This window comes from Adiantum capillus-veneris, chromosome 20, assembly GCF_014529385.1.
Source record: "Adiantum capillus-veneris isolate H3 chromosome 20, ASM1452938v2, whole genome shotgun sequence".
Lineage (NCBI taxonomy): Eukaryota > Viridiplantae > Streptophyta > Polypodiopsida > Polypodiales > Pteridaceae > Adiantum > Adiantum capillus-veneris.
Window position 1 is genome coordinate 50,361,028 of NC_140950.1, and position 17,476 is coordinate 50,378,503.

General features: G+C 46.6%; 1 protein-coding gene and 1 pseudogene across 3 annotated transcripts in view; both read right to left on the reverse strand.

Annotated features, from left to right (window-relative positions):
• LOC147432494 (uncharacterized) overlaps nucleotides 1–17,476 on the reverse strand; it is a 166,502-nt gene that overhangs the window by 27,860 nt on the left and 121,166 nt on the right. For 2 of the 3 annotated variants that reach the window (XM_086492419.1, XM_086492417.1), the window contains 2 exons: nucleotides 9,917–9,971; nucleotides 9,707–9,825 (listed from right to left, as the gene is read on the reverse strand). In XM_086492419.1, the coding sequence (XP_086348545.1) occupies nucleotides 9,707–9,825; nucleotides 9,917–9,971 (174 nt within the window). Of the gene's footprint in view, nucleotides 1–9,706; nucleotides 9,826–9,916; nucleotides 9,979–17,476 lie in introns of all 3 variants that reach the window. The other variant, XM_086492420.1, reaches the window with a different exon arrangement.
• On the reverse strand, nucleotides 1,221–3,785 carry LOC147432495 (uncharacterized; annotated as a pseudogene).

The following is a 17,476-nucleotide window of genomic DNA, read 5'->3' on the forward strand; positions in this document are numbered from 1 at the left end:
CATCCCTTGTAACCTTTAAATTAGTGGTGAGGGCCTCACTTCTCAGAGCATCTGGACGCAGAGTCTGAGAGTGAAACCCTAACCGCTCTCTTGTACTTTGATGATTGATTAATATAAAAAGAAATACCGAAAGGGGCGCCAGTCTTTGGGGCCAATATCTCTAGGCACGGAACTCCGCCGGGCCAGTGCAAATCTATTGTGATCTGTGAATTGTTTTGAAGTGGTTATTTGGTGCTGTCGCGGTTGATTCTTGACTTGGAGTGTCCAAGTCTGTTACACCTCACCTGAATCTCGACTCAAAAAGAGCTGATACAAATCACGTTCCATCTGGGCTAAAAAGGCCCGCTTCTTCCGTCGCACTAAACACCGAAGGGCAATCCAAGACTGTCTATATGTAATGACTCCAAGTATAAGCTCGCTCTGAATCTGAACTCTCATCTCTCTGCACTCCTCATCATACCAACTATTCTGAGGCATGTTCCCAGAACGTCTTCTCTGATCTGATTGAGTGTGTAAGTATGCCTCTGCTGCTGCCCATGCAAGATCTCTGTCAATAGAGTGGTGATCTCCTCCATGGTATATATACAAGCTCGGCTGCTCACATCCGCTTGTAAATCTCCTCCACATAAATTGAGTCCGTCTCTGGTGTAAAAGTATGCCGTGTGTGTGCAATCCTCCGTGGTGTCTGAGAGGCACTATACTGGAAAGAGACTAAAAAAGTCAGGAGAGCATGGTCCACTGCTACTCCAACAGGTCCCACACTGAGATCCTGAATACTAGAGATGAAGCTCGGTGAAGCCATGACATAGTCCACTGTACTGGCCCCATGTCTGTGTGGAAAGCATGTGAATCCCCCAGACGAAGAAAAAAATCTCTAGACCATTTAAGTATGGCCAAACCATGCGTAGTCGTCATCTCCATGAGATATCTCCCATACTCTGTGTGCTCTCTATCCTGTGAGTGTCTGTCAAGCCCCATCTCCGATATATCCATCTCTCTAAGCATCTCCTCTGAGGTATCATAAAATACCGTTTGGGAGTTCGCCGTCCTGGCATTAAAGTCTCCCAAGAGAATGATATCTCCATCTCTAGAGAACTCCCATATGTCATCATCAAGTATAGAGAAAGGGGATTGCCCTCTAGGTGAGGTATAGACTGATGTGCTAGGGGGAAAGTAACATATAGCAATGTATAAGAATCTGCCCGTCTCAGCTCTCAGTCTCACTCACATGCATCTCGCCTGGTCATCTCTTCAGACAATCTGTAATAGTGGCTCCAACTCCTCCCTGAATAAGACTACTGTTAGGTGCAGCGGAATGAATGTTGTATTTTCTCAAGATTAGTGATCTTTATTGCTCAAGGTTCCTTTTAGTTCTTAGGGAAAGAGAGAGCTTTCCGTCTTGTGGAGAGTGCTATGATCACGAACAAAGTGAGTGGATTGTGCGTGCAAGTGAATGAGACTGAGAGAAGGAGAGAGAAGAGATACGACACCCGAGAGGTTGTAAAACCCTCCTCCAAAGGCCCCACTCTCGTTGGCGAGAGTGGTCTATTCTTTGATTGCACAAAGGTGTACAATGCGTATGCAATGGACTATGCAACTTGGTCTATGCCGATGACGACGACGGTGACGACGACGACGACGATGATGACGACGACGATGACGATGACGACGATGACGACGATGGCTGAAATCTGAGATCTTCTAATCGCTTAATTTTGGGACTGTTTCGGTGGCTGAAAATGACTGTTTTGGCTGCGTTTTCTTGGCTGAAAAATGAGGTTTCTTAGGGCTGAAAACTGATGGTCTTTATGGGCTGAATCTGCTACACTTTAGGTGAATATTGCCGGTCTTAATTTGCTGCTGAAATCCAAAAACGCCATGGACTGAAATTGGTCCTTCTGTCGCCGGGGTTCTGCAAATGCAAAAACGCTAGGTTGATCTGCTGTGTCGTGATGACGCCGGGGCTGATCTGCTGTGCACAACTGATCTGATGCAAAAACGCTAGGTCTTCTGTGGAGAAAATGCCAGAGTAGTCGCGGGGGTTGGTCTTGCTGAGAAGTTGCCTGTTGAGCAAGGTGCTCCCGTTGCCTCTTCTGCCAGAAAGTGCTAACTTGGGTTTTCTTATATATTAACTTAGCAAAATTGCCCTACCTACTTTTGTTAAAAAGTCACTTAAAAATAATAAGTGAAAATAACCAATAAATAGGAAAATAGGCTAAATGCACTGGAAAATTCCCCTAACTTGATGCTAATGGATTCTGATAGGAATTCCGATGATCATGCTGTGTGCAACCGGAGGATATGCATCTATGCTAAGTGACTGGGCATGCACGGTCTACGAATAGACTCACAAAAGTGCCAGATCACTGCTAATCTAGACTTGACGGACTAACTGAACCCTGTTGTGGTGTAGCTTGTCCACGGACACATAGGGTTGGGATGTGTCACGTGACATCCCCTCCTTTTCAAAGTGAGGTACTAGTACCGAACTGTATGGCGTCGAGGGAGATCGCCAATAGCATCCGGAATCCTGGAAGGGACTCTTCCTGAAACCATCTCCAACACAAAACCATGAACATACCCATTCCATGTAAAGTTAAGGAAAAAAATCTTGTCTTCTCTAAAGACTGTGTATGCAATGTAGATGAACATAGAGACGGAGTGACAACCCGTTCATCAAACACATGCAAACAATGCGATCGAATCTTTTCTGTTTGATCGAAATCAATCAACTGTGGCAAATCACAATGGAAATGCCCATGCTTGGTGCTCATACTATCATGTGCTCTTTCGGAAACTGTGTCATGCCAAGGAAGGGACAGGGAATGTGACTTCCTGACATACAAACTTTTCAGCTTTTCATGAACAATCCGCATACATTCGTGCTCATCCATGGGAGAAACGTGCTCAACATACAATATGTCATGCCTAGGAAAAGGGATCACATAACGATGCTGACTAAAATACAGGAAACCGTCATGAATGAAACACTCGAACAATGCGTGCGTATCAATCATGCGAACACACAATACTTCTTGTGAGGGTTCTTTGGACCAAGGCTCGAGAGCCAAGATCGGTTCTTCTTGAATGATCGAATCGTCTTGTGGGGGTTCTTTGGACCTCGACTCAAAGGCCAAGATCGGATCTTCGTGATTGATCGAATCTACAACGAGGTTAGTTTCGCTAGGAAAAGCATCCACTAACACATCATCCTTGTGAACAATCACATCATCTTCATGCAACTCATCATGCTTGTGACAAATCACATCTTGATCATGCAAATCATCATGCTTGTCATTGTCATCCAAATCATTATGCAAATCATTGGCATCCAAATCATCATGCTTATCATTGTGCTTCAAATCATCATGCAAATCATTATCATTCAATTCATCATGCTTTTCATCATGCAATTCCTGTGTGTCAGGCTGTGGAGAAGAAGAGACTGAGAGAGTCTCCTTTTTCCGATTCTGTTGCATCTATGCCTGAGCTTGAGAAAAGAGTCGCAATAACTCTTGCATTTGTGGTTTGTTCTCGCGATAAAATTCTGCTTCTATGGATGCTCTTCTTTCTTGGTACTTACGCTCGATGGCTGCCATATCTTCTTCGTAGGCTTTTCTTTCTGCTTCTCTTTCTTGGTCCAACTCCTCTATAGGAGTTAGTGCAATCTTTGTCATAGATGGGGAAGGGTCGGAAAAACCTCCTGGTGGGGAAAATTCTTCTTCGCCTCTCTCATGCTCATCACTTCCAAGCGAAGTATCCAATCCGCTTCGAGTGATGATCATTCTGCAATCGTGGGTTCTTGTGGGTTCTTGTGTTCTTAAGTTCACGAGGGACTTGGGTTCTTAAGTTCACGAGGAACTTGGGTTCTTGGGGGTCTTGAGGTTCTTGAGGTCCTTGACTCGTGAGAATCTTGGGTTCTTGAGGTTTTCTTTCGCTTGCAAATCGCGTTGGAGAAGGATCTTCTCTTCACCCGAGTTCTACCCTTTTCTGCGGGCGCACCCCTTGGCGGCCTTGCGCTCACACCAAGGTTGCTTTTTCCCACCTCACGTCGATTGGCCGGCCGCTAAGTGCATGGTCCGCTCTCAATGAGTGAAAAGAGACACAAGGGGAGGCTGGACAAGCCTTTCTTTCTTGGGATTCCTGTCACTCTTCAACAAAACACGATTAGGAATCGACACGCCCAAGCGAACTTGGGTTCGTGCGATCGCAACAAGCAAAAAAAAAATTCTTGTGGTTCTTTCCTTGAGTAATGCAGAACACTTCCAAAGCTCTGATACCAATGTTAGGTGCAGCGGAATGAATGTTGTATTTTCTCAAGATTAGTGATCTTTATTGCTCAAGGTTCCTTTTAGTTCTTAGGGAAAGAGAGAGCTTTTCGTCTTGTGGAGAGTGCTATGATCACGAACAAAGTGAGTGGATTGTGCGTGCAAGTGAATGAGACTGAGAGAAGGAGAGAGAAGAGATACGACACCCGAGAGGTTGTAAAACCCTCCTCCGAAGGCCCCACTCTCGTCGGCGAGAGTGGTCTATTCTTTGATTGCACAAAGGTGTACAATGCGTATGCAATGGACTATGCAACTTGGTCTATGCCGATGACGATGACGACGACGATGGCTGAAATCTGAGATCTTCTAATCGCTGAATTTCGGGACTGTTTCGGTGGCTGAAAATGACTGAAATGGCTGCGTTTTCTTGGCTGAAAAATGAGGTTTTTTAGGGCTGAAAACTGATGGTCTTTACGGGCTGAATCTGCTACACTTTAGGTGAATATTGCCGGTCTTAATTTTCTGCTAAAATCCAAAAACGCCAGGGGCTGAAATCGGTCCTTCCGTCGCCGGGGTTCTGCAAATGCAAAAACGCTAGGCTGATCTGCTGTGTCGTGATGACGCCGGGGCTGATCTGCTGTGCACAAATCGCCAAGACTGATCTGATGCAAAAACGCTAGGTCTTCTGTGGAGAAAACGCCAGAGTAGTCGTGGGGGTTGGTCTTGCTGAGAAGTTGTCTGTTGAGCAAGGTGCTCCTGCTGCCTCTTCTGCCAGAAAGTGCTAACTTGGGTTTGCTTATATATTAACTTAGCAAAATTGCCCTACCTACTTTTGTTGGAAAGTCACTTAAAAATAATAAATGAAAATAACCAATAAATAGGAAAATAGGCTAAATGCACTGGAAAATTCCCCTAACTGATGCTAATGGATTCTGATAGGAATTCCGATGATCATGCTGTGTGCAACCGGAGGATATGCATCTATGCTAAGTGACTGGGCATGCACGGTCTACGATATAAGGTGCAGCGGCTAAGTGACTGGGCATGCACGGTCTACGATATAAGGTGCAGCGGAATGAATGTTGTATTTTCTCAAGATTAGTGATCTTTATTGCTCAAGGTTCCTTTTAGTTCTTAGGGAAAGAGAGAGCTTTCCGTCTGTAGAGTGTTGTGGTCACGAACAAAGTGAGTGGATTATGCGTGCAAGTGAATGAGACTGAGAGAAGGAGAGAGAAGAGATACGACACCCGAGAGGTTGTAAAACCCTCCTCCGAAGGCCCCACTCTCATCGGCGAGAGTGGTGTACTTTGATTGCACAAAGGTGTACAATGCGGATGCAATGGACTGATGCAATGGGACTATGCCGATGACGACGACAGAGATGACGACGACGACTTGATGGCTGAAATCTGAGATCTTCTAATCGCTGAATTTCGGGACTGTTTCGGTGGCTGAAAATGACTGTTTTGGCTGCGTTTTCTTGGCTGAAAATGGGGTTTCTTAGGGCTGAAAACTGATGGTCTTTATGGGCTGAATCTACTACACTTTAGGTGAATGATGCTGGTCTTAATTTGCGGCTGAAATCCAAAATGCTAGAGATTGAGGTTGACAAAAAACGCTAGCTGATCTTGCATTTCCAAAAACGCTGGGCATGTGAAAAACGCCAGGCATGTGATGGTCTTTCCGGCGAGCAAAAACGCCAAGGCTTGGGATCTTGCTTGGAGGGAATCCACCAAGGTTGTGCTGAGAAGTTGCCTGTTGAGCAAGGTGCTCCTGCTGCCTCTTCTGCCAGAAAGTGCTAACTTGGGTTTTCTTATATATTAACTTAGCAAAATTACCCTACCTACTTTTGTTGTAAAGTCACTTAAAAATAATAAGTGAAAATCCCAATAAATAGGAAAAAATGCTAAATGCACTAGAAAATTCCCCTAACTGATGCTAATGGATTCTGATGGGAATTCCGATGATCATGCTGTGTGCAACCGGAGGATATGCATCTATGCTAAGTGACTGGGCATGAACGGTCTACGAGTAGACTCACAAAAGTGCCAGATCACTGCTAATCTAACTTGACAGAACTGACTGAACCCTGCTGTGGTGTAGCTTGTCCACGGACACATAGGGTTGGGATGTGTCACGTGACAACTGCTACCCCTCCTGAACCTCGACTCCCATGCTGGGATCTAGTGTCTGGCCGACAAGCTGTCTCCCATGAATAACCAGTCACACTTGGCATCAACTGTCTAGATTTCTGATGTGTCTCTGAGTAAAAGACAATGTCTCTATCTCTGAAGCTATCCTCAAAGGCACCCACATCCAGCCTATATGATCCATTACAATTCCATGCCGCCATCGGAGTGTGATCCCAAATGTCTCGCACCGTCATGTTGTGCGTCTTTCCAAAACCACTACTTTCCCTCCTCTATAAAAGGCAATTTTTCCCTTCTCCCTTGCTGCCTTGATCTCTGGCATCAACTCTTGCATATGTGCTATTTGTGCTAAAGTAAGGTCATCCATCATAAATATCCCAGTTTTCTTAAGTGCTGGTCTCTTCTTTAGGAATTCCTTCCTTGTTTCCAAAGTCGGGAAACGCAAAATAAGTGCTCTCTCTTTGACGTTTCCCTTCTCATCCACTCCCTTCTTTCCTACTCTCCAAGCACCTGTGTGCATAGGCTCCGGGATGCCCATGCGCTGCAAGAGTTCCTTCACTTCTTCTTCTACATTTTCGGTGTCTTTGATACCAGTAATACGCACATGGAGGGCTCTATTCCTCCTCTTCTGTTCCTCCTCAATGGTCATATTGATGATGGTAGAAGTCTGTGCGGCTTCTCGCATCCGGGCCTTCCCTTTCTTTGCACCTTCAATCCATTTTTTTGCTTCGTCAACCTTCTCCCATGTTTTAAAAAGGCGCTCCGCCCATGAGGAAGCCTCTTTTGAGTTTTGTTCTTCCCCTTCGCGTAGAGTTTTCACCTGCTCCTTAATTTCTTCGAGCTCCTTTAACATCAAGGGTTGATTTCCCCCCTCCATTTTGGGCATAATTTTGCAAGCTGCAAGTTCCCCTTTAAGCTCTTCAATCACTGCATCCTTTTCCTTCATCCTTCTTTGAGAGAGAGAGAGAGAGAGAGAGAGAGAGAGAGAGAGAGAGAGAGAGAGAGAGAGAGAGAGAGAGAGAGAGATTATCCTCAATGCACGCATGGGCTGACTGGCGTCTCAAGAAACGAGAGGAGGGGAGAGAGTCAATGGGGTGGGGAGATGACGAGCAGCCCAGGTAGGTGGTCCAGGTGACCGGATCATGGAGCCGGGGCTCCGTCCTGTAGTAGTGACGGGCCATGAGCCTGGCCGCTTGTGCTACAAGGTGATAGCGAGCGTGAGGGGCCGGGGATTTTGACGATGAGGACCAAGGGGGGGGGGTTAGGTGGTGTGTGTGTGTGTGTGTATAGGCAACGGGAGAGAGAGAGAGAGAGAGAGAGAGAGAGAGAGAGAGAGAGAGAGAGAGAGAGAGAGAGAGAGAGAGAGAGAGAGAGAGAGATAGAGAGAGAGAGAGAGAGAACGGCTTTCTCTTGCGCCCTCATAGGCTTCCGACAAGAGCTAGAGAGAGAGAGAGAGCGAGTTGTCAATGAGAAATGAGAGGGAGAGGGAGTGGATGAGGGAGAAATGAAATGAAATGTTAATTTACGTCTTCAGAAGGCCAAAGTGACGTATGAGACCAGAAAGTTACAATGCGGTGTATCTGATACAAAGTCAGATTAACAAAATAATTAAACTAGGATAACAAAATATAAATACTGCAGGACCCTAAACTAAGCAGTACAATGTGAAGACAATATGGGAGGGGAGTAGAGATCCATCTTCATCTGCACTCTGGACGACAAAAGAGTATGGCTTGAATCCTTTGTTGTAGCCTCCTTCGAAACTGTGTAGCTCCTCTTCTCCATCGGGGTCGTCTAGATCTCCCTAGCTCCAATGCTCGGTCTATGAGAATGCCAGTAGTGCGGGTAGACCTCTCCACCGTTGGCTGCTCCTCTGTCTGTTCTTCTGGGTGTACAATATCTAGTGTAAAGAAATCTGTGATCTGTCTCTGGGGATGTCTCTCTTCAGCTCTCCTCAGTAAAGTTTCTCTATGCCTGTGTAACTCAAGTAGATATAGCCCAAGGCATCTTTGATCCTCATAACTCATGACCCTAGATAGAGGCCCAAAACCTTCTCTTAATAGACAATGAAAACGGCCTCGTATCTCATAGTACATTGTGCAATGACATATGTAATGTACTTCTGTCTCTGGTTCTAGATGGCATAAGCGGCATATCCTGCTATCTGCTGGTGTCCCTCTGAATCTGCCAGTCTCAATCTCGAGCTGATGTGAGGACGTGCTGAGAACGGGAAAGGGAGAAGGTGGGGCTAGGGGGCTGAACGAGAGAGAGAAAGAGAGAGAGAGAGAGAGAGAGAGAGAGAGTTGTAAGTGAGTGTGCTAAGAGAGAGAGAGAGAGAGAGTTGTAAGTGAGTGTGCTAAGAGAGAGAGAGACATACTCCCTTGTGCCCTATGGGCTCGGCCGAAAAGAGAACGAGAGAGGGAGGGAGTGAGACTGAGCGAGAGATGCTGAGAGAGCGGGCGATGAGAGATAGAGCGAGGGTGAGTTGGCGGGGTGTATGTGTGTGAAGCTTTTTTTTTTTTTTTTTTTTAAATGGGGTTGACGAGCCAGGCCATGAGGGTGATAAGGCTGGCCAAGTGAGGGGGGCCATGTGACGAGGCCATGCCAGTAAAAGCCAGGGCTTTGAGGTCGACCAGGGCATTGCCGAGCCCTTCCAACGGTGTCGCCGTGCTTCGGGCAGAGGAAAGATATTCTTTTCTTTTTTTTTTCTTGATTTTCGGAAACCGGCTATCAGCAGCTTCTTAGAACGTGGTTTTATAGTTCCAGTGCCAGCCAAAAGTTAGGAGGCTTCAGAATTTGGCAGTGTCACCCGTGTCCTTGTATTTTGTCTCTACTCTCAGGTGTAAGTCAAACAATTCAGGTTATGGAATGACAGTCATCATCAGCCTCCTAATTATGCAAATGAATATTCAAGCATTGTACGTCCTCTACATGGTCACCGCAGCATAGATACATACCAACCTCTCCCTGAAGGTGAGTGGTCAACCTTACATCCAAAGAATGTTATGTTAGGCAAGATGCCCATCTTTGCACTAATCTCTATCAAGAGCTCCCAAAGAAGTACAATATTCCAAAAAGAGATGATGAGGTCACATGGCACCATAACAAATGGCTATACCCTCGTAGGGAAAATGTGCATGCAGAGTCATGTTTTTCCTTTTCACCTAAATTGATCCTTGCCCTTAACCATTCTAAAAATATTTGACTGTGTGACAAAATTGATCTTCATACAAAGATGAACTTTACAACACAGCTGCAACACTTGAAATTCATAAAGAGAAAAATTACCATGAGGGCTTGACCTTCTGGACCGCATGCTCCATACTCGAGCATCTCTCGGTTGCCCATTGAGTTTGCTAGCATTCTCCGGAGATCACCACCTCTCCATCTAGCTCTCCGCAGTTGATCTACAAAGTCAATATGCCAATAATCCATTTGAAATCCAGAATACTGATGAGTTAACACAAACATAATATTCGTCTTGCATAGAAACCATACCAAGCAAAACCTCTCGTGTTTCTGCGGCAGTCTTAATTCTTTGAACCCACTCCTCCTGTGAACTTCAAGACAGCTATAGTCTGATTAGAATGAATATCATAAGGAGTAATCAAAACGTTGAAAATCCAAAGATCTTCATAACAAAGAAAAGACTGATGAACAGAGAAGATATTAAGAACAACGCAAAAAAGAACCATGTCAAGAAAAGGTATTAAGAATGATTGTGAGCGCAAGCAAATCCTTCTTTCTTAAGACTCAAAGCCTTTGTTGAGTTCAAGTTGCTCGAACATTTTCAATGGTATGAACATTGGTTTTCAACAAGCAAAAGGATTGATTTGTCTGATGTTAACATCAGTTTCTTATCTATCTGAAGTGCTACCGATATGACAAGATGGTATGCCAGATACTGATACTGATGAGCTGTAGTGCCTTACATTACAATTTATGTGAGCTGATCCAGTTTACATTACACACGAGTTGCTTTATGTCTCAAAGGGTAGCGCTACCTATGCCACCTGAAACAAAGTAGCTCTAGTTGTTCTAAAGTTCGAGCCAGAAGCAGAGTGGCTGGATAAGCAAGGGGAGCCAGGGCTGCTTGCCTCATGGAAGTAGACGTGCTTGTGTTGAGAATACTGACACTCAATGCTTTAAAGATTGAGAGTCAGCAGTGAGAGACAAGTGTAAATCCCTGAGGAAGAACACAAAGATGAAACTACCTACCATACTCCCCCAAAAGCATCCCATGTGTATTGTAGAAGAACGAGGGAGGGTGTCACTAGGAGGTGTATTTTTACTATTGCCTTCTTTAAATGGGTGAAAGCGTGGTTTGGTGGTACAAAAAAAGGACCTATTTTACTTCTACCAATGAAAAAGTGGGGACTGGTAAAATTTTTGTAGTTTAAGTCAAAACTTTTCGGACATTGTATTTTTAGATTCTCCTTTTGAAGATCTATTCACTGATATATAGTATGATAGGTAGTTTTTCATGTGACATGTAGAAATTGTAGCTCAAAGATTTGTCAAAGGTGCTGTCAAGGATAGTCCTTTTTGTACCACCAAAGCATGCTTTTAGCCAAATATATATTACATATTTTTATTTATTTTATTTTTTTTCGTTTTCCTCGAAACCCTTAAATGCAAGTAGACATTGCATAGCCAATGTGAAACGGCTGCAGCCAAACGGGTTTCTCACATCAAGCATCTAGGTCGGTTAGTCGATGACTGGCCAAGCCAGTTAGCACTAAATTCTGATGAGTATGGAAGCATGTGTGTGCCTAGATGGAATTTCGGCCATGCTGCAAGTCATTGACAACTTTATAAGTTGGAAGGGGTTAGGAAATTGAACCATAGGCGGCATAGTGGACAAAGGTGAGTAGGAGAGCAACCTGCTGGACAACTTAAACTCCAGAAGCTCAGGCCCAGCTTGGGGACACCCAAAATGAGAGTGGGGGCTCTTTTTGGCTTTTGTGAGTGGATTTTCAAGTTCACAGCTTTAATGGAAAGCTTGCCTTCTCCCTTGTCTCATGTAGCGCAATGATTCTGGTACATCTCTCTTCCCCTTAACACATATGGTAATGCCCCACTAGTTGGACTCCTCAAACGACCATGTACAATCTTGTATGTTTTATGCATGTTTGCCAAGGCAAGAGCCTTCTAAACAAGAACCGGATTAGCTAATTGCTAATCCCCCACAGGTATGCACAGTTCCATAGCAATAGATTATGAAACATGAGCGTTTTCTCGCATGAAAATGTGCCCAAATCAAAGGGGAGGTGTCTCATTACGTGCACGAGCTCATGAGAGACTCATAGACGTGTTTTCTCCGCTTAAAACGATCCAAAACAGAGAATTTTAGCTTACTGCGTTTATTTGCAGGCTTAGGGTTCTCATCTAAATTGCAAGATAACACCTGGGAAGCTTCGGGGAAGCCTTAGGGTGGTTATACACGAGTTTGGGCACCTGCTAGTTACCAAAACAAGAAATCAAAGTACACTGAAATTTACTTACATCTCACTAGAAAGCAAATCACAGCATACTGAAATTTACTTACACCTCACTAGAAAGCTTCTAAAATGCAAGGGAACCCATCCTAGGCTTGTACTTTTGACCTACAGAGATTTTGGTGTCATTATGCTGCTGAAATTGGGTTGAAAACCTGTAATTTCATCCCTTGACAGGTTTAGATAGCTTGGTGGGAGTTTGGTCTAAGTGTTCAGATCGTCAGATCGTTTGTTTTCAATTGAATAAAGAAATACCGAAAGGGGAACCAATCTTTGGGGCCTACACGGTGTTGGTCTTCGTATGCGCAAAGACAATCTAGTTGCCGGACATATCTCTGTTCTTTCTTCTTCTCGATTCTCTTTATAAAATTAAGAGGTAATTGAATTAATACCGCCCTCTACTGCATACTGGCTAGTTTTAGAGGGGTTCAATCGACAGGATAGTCACTTTTTCTTCAAAGAGTGCAGCGTGGATTGTTGTGGGTGAAAGCAACACAGAGCATATCATTATGGCAAATAAGAGAGACGATATTTTTTTTTCTCGAGAAAAAGATCCTTCCATTAGTTAATAAAACTGCCCATAGGGCTACAATCATCTCTACTAGAGAGGTTTATATCAACAGCAAGGGGAGACTCTCCCAATGAAAAAACAGAGTATGTACTATGGGGGCTAAATCACAAGATGGGAGGAGGAAAGAGCCACACAAGTGGACAGCAGTGCCACCTGGGTGCACTCTGGACCATGGTGAAGAAGGGCCCTGGGCGCCAGAGATGCAAGAAAGTCTCTCTACGCTTCCGCATGCGATCGGAACTTCCCTAGAGTCTCTCGAATTGGCCCCTGAGAGTGTGGATCAGCTCCAACCAAAAATCACGAACAGTCTTTGCCGATAGAATAGGGCGAGCCTCGAAGATGCAGAAGCAGTGGGCCCACCAAATGAACCAGAGTGCCAGGCCACAGATGAGCTCCCAACACCTCTCTCTCATTGCACCACTCCTGGGGGGTAAGCTTTGTGGCAAGCTGAAGTGTAGGTTGAACCCACTGGATCACTATCATCCTGCTGGTGGAAGCCAACTCAAACTGGAACGCAGGGCCCATAAGAGTGGACCAGGCTGCAACAGCCCCAAGTGTACTGTCAAGCTGTGGAAAGAGCTGGCATCAGCCAAAGAACCCGAAGCCAAACCTGCTGTCCCATGGGGCTGTCCCATAGACACTGTCCCTGACTCTCCAAAGGATGACCACAAGCTGCACAAGCTGCCGAGAAGCCACTGTGTACTAGCCAACTCCCAACTGCTATAGCTCTGTGTGCAACAAGCCACTGGAACAAAGTGACTCTCCTCGGCTGTCTCGAGTCCCACAACCACTCCCAAAAACCGGACTGGAACTCAGCTGTGAGACCCTCCTCCTGCCAATGAAGTGCTGCAGCAGGACAAGCCTCCTTCCGTGCTGTCAGTATGTGACGCCTCAATCGAATTGTGTACTGAAAGAATGGGATCTAGGGTGATCGGCTGAAGAGAAAGGGTCTCTCCAGAACCACTCTCCAGGGTCCCACTGTACTCGTGCCAAAGGGAAGCTCTCCCAAGCCCAAAGCCGCCAGTGGCCTCTCTCAAACTGCAGGGTCACGATCTAAGACACAGGTCCTCTCCCTGATGCCCAAAACTCATATCATCTGAAAACAAGACTCCGCAACCTGTGGAGCCTCTAATGGGAATTTGTGAAGGGGACCCTCTCCCTGAACCTCAAAGAACATATGGGGTACGGACTCCAAGCGAGCCCGAACTGCGATGAGGACCTCCAGGAGCATGAAGGCCCCCATCCATCTCGGAGCTGTTGCCTCAAGAGGGGTGAGTCACTCCGCTGGTAAAGCCTCTGTAATGTTATGGCACATGCTTTGCACCCCTCGCATGCCTCGTAGCTGGATGCTCTAAGCCTCCTCGGACAAACCTGAAAACTAAAGCCAGTCACCGAGAGTGCGAGGTGGACCCTCTGCAATGGGACCCCAAGAAACATGAGGCCTACTACCAACCAGGTGGCCTCTCTGCGTGTTGACCATGGGGTTCCAAACAAGGGGCTGCCTCAAGTGCTCCTCCGTGCAAGTGGGCTGATGCTACTCTAGGCCACTCCTCAATTGCTCCCAAGATCTAAGTAGGCTCGTAGCAAAACTGTCCTCTAACCTTCTGCTCATACCAACTTTGCACATCTCTGTGAAAATCCACCTAATGGAGGGGCTCCAAGGGCCTCTTGCATGAGGCACCCGAGCTCCAATGAAGCAACAACCCCTCCAGGGCTCCTCCTCTGGACGCAATCCTCTGACCCCAAACTTCCAAAGAAGGGCTCTGCTCGGCTGTGCTAGGTCAATGATCCCCAGCCCCCCCTAAGAACATGGTAAGGTGATGACCTGCAGGCTACTTTGGCCCGGGCGAACTGAGTGTCACGCCCTGACCAAAGAAAGTTCCTAATCAGCCTCTCCAGCTGGTTGATACAAGAGCTCGAGAAGATCCAGCAAGACGTGATGTACCACATAGTGGCAAACAACACCTGGTTAGCCACTACAACTCTGCCTGCCAAAGACAGTCGTGCCAAACTCCAATGCAACAACGTCCTCCTAATGGACAAGAGGAGGGGAGCAGTCTGCTGCTTAAGAGACAAGTCCAGGCCAACCTGACAACCCAAGTATTGAATTGCAATCCCTGGGGGAATTCATCTAAAACCCTCACTTGGCGACCAATCACGCGTAGGAGCACTACCAACCCAAAAAGCCACCGTCTTCCTCTAGTTGATCAATGCGCCTGATGCACAACAAAACACCTCTACAGCCTGCTCACACCTATGCAGGTTGGCCTCCTCGCCCTCCAAGTACAAATTTGAGTCGTCGGCAAACTCAGCATCCTGTAGCTCATCTCCCCGAATAGGGAGCTCTAACCCACGCAAGCCAACCTGCTGTGAAACCAAGAATCTGCTCATCGCCTCAGCATAGAACAAAAAGATGAAGAGGGCTAGAGGGCAACCCTATTTGACCAAGCATGTGAGCATGAACTGCTCCCCTCTACCCCTTGCTAAAAGCACCTGACTAAGTGCACGTCTGTAGCGAGCTAACACACCTCTGATCCAAGCATGTGAGAAACCCATCCTGCGTAGAGTGCCGTCTAAGAAGTCCCAGTCAACTCTGTGGTAAGCCTTCTCAAAGTCGAGAAGCAGTATCACTAGATCCTCTCCTTGGAGACGCGCAAGGACAGACAATTCCCAAAAAGTGAATATGTTGTCAAAGATACTACACTCCTTGACAAAACCTGTCTGGGTCCCATATATAATGCTCTCTAGTAGTGGCTGAATCCTAAAGCTCAAATAGCTTTGCTAGAATTTTGTAGCCTGAGTTGAGGATGGTGATGGGTCGCCACTGTCGAATCTCATCTAAGGAGCCTCCCTCCTTGGGAATAAGGTAAATCTTTAATCAAGCCCTCCCTCATGCTGTCAGGCATCTCTCCAGCGCGCAACATGTACTGAAATGCGCTGTAGAAATCTGAACCAAGCAAGTCCAAGAACTCCAAGAAAAAACTGGGAGTCAAATCATCCTCCCTGGATGCTACCTCGGGGGAGTGCTCTGAGGGCCTCATGGATCTCCTCTAGTTGGAGGGGAAGCTCTAGTCTCTGGCGCATCTCCTCAGTCACAAGACATGGCATTTGTGTCCAAACCTGCTCTCTACATGCATCCTGACGCTCTGACTAAGGCTCAATAGACAATAGATCACAGTAGAAGTCAGTAGCAGTTGCACGCATATCCTCAGGCTCTGAAGAAATGGACTCATCGGGTGTACTCAATTGGCTGACATTGGTGTGCGCATGGCGGGGCCCCACTGTCTCAAAGAACTCCCTTGTCACTCTGTCACCCCCTGGGTCCACTGAGATGCCTCCCGATGGAAGGCAAACTCATGATGCTGCTCCTCAATGCTGGCTAGCTCCTGTCGAGTCTGCTCCAATTCCTCCTCCAACTAAGGACTGTCTAGATGATGCTCCTGCATCCTTTGCAAGGAAGCAACGCCCCGTCGAAGACGCTTCTCCTCATCCCTGGCTACAGCCAAGCGAGCTGCAGACTCGACAGCTCAGCAAGTCCAAAGGCCATTCTATCAGCAGGGGAGTCCTGTGTGTCCAAGCCCTTTGTCCAAAGTGCCACCGTTCGCTCTCTAAGCTTTGAATCCAACAAGATTCTCTCATCGTCCCTCCTCCGTTTGTTAGTCACAATGAGGATCACTGGTGCATGGTCGGAAAAAGAAGCCCCTGCCAAAATGCAAATAGATCCACCCATGTCACAGATGTCGTTGCTGGCGTAGAAGCGATCTATCCGTGATAGATTCACTCTTCCTACTCTGCGGTCCGAGCGAGAGAAGGACAAGCTGTCTGGGGACCTACAAAGCCTGAATGCTGCCAAACATCCGAAACCCTCAAGGTCATAGATAGACGCTCCCAAGCTGCCAACTCAACCCCATGTACAGTAGCATGGCTACCTCCAATCCTATCAAAGGGGTTCTCCAACATGTTGAAGTCTCCCCCAATACACCATTGCTCTGCGTGTGGCAAAGACTCTACAATGTGAGACCAAAACTCTGCATGTGCACTTGCCACATTAGGCGTATTCAGGAATAGTAATCCATTGAGCCCTGCCAAGCACAATAATACCACTTCCCACAATGGCCTCCTACCATGAGTCCACAATAGTCATGCATACCCCTTCCTGGATACCAAGTCCAAATACAGCTGACCAAAATGTCTCATATCGACGACGCAAAATCTAACCACGTCTGTCTAATGCGGCTCTCACAAAGATGATGCTCCTGCAGCATAAGAATATCAATCTCACCACCCACAAGGCATCGTTGAAGCTCCCGCTCCCGACGACCGACCCCACTGGTGCTGAAACTGGGGTCCTCCTAATCCCTACACATTCCATGAGACAATCCTCATGGGGTCCGAGAAAGAACCGATGTTGCACCATCAGCTAACCTCGTTATCTTCGAGGCATCCGTAACCGAGCGACCCTAAGATAGGCGTGACTGTAAAGACTGACCAACCCAAGCCCAAGAAGAGTGTGCCGTCCGTAGGGCTACCTCCTCTGTCGAGGAGTCCTCATGCATATATACACTGGTGGGCTCTGTGTGTCAGCAAAGAAGTGTACCACAATGTGTCTACATCTTGCTGTGTCCGGAGGTGTCACCGAGAACTTGGCCACAAAGTTTGTACCAAATTTGTAACCCCCAAGTCTCCCATGTGGTGTGAGAACTCAAGAGCCTGGGCCTATAGCTAGTCCATCACTAAGTCCAAAGTCCACTCAGACTGGTCCCTGCCACACAAGGAAAAAGAGAAACTAGCCGCTATGTCCAAGGCCTCTATCCCTCTAGCTGCAAGAAACAGTATATGGACTCGGAAGCAAGATGCCTCAAAGTCTGGTGAAGAGTTGCCGAGAAAACGTGTGAAGTGGTAGGCAAAGAAGTCCCACCGATGACGGATGTCGAAAAGTCGTTAGTCCTCGAGGGACTGCTGCAAGGGGAGACGTCTGCATCAAAAGGG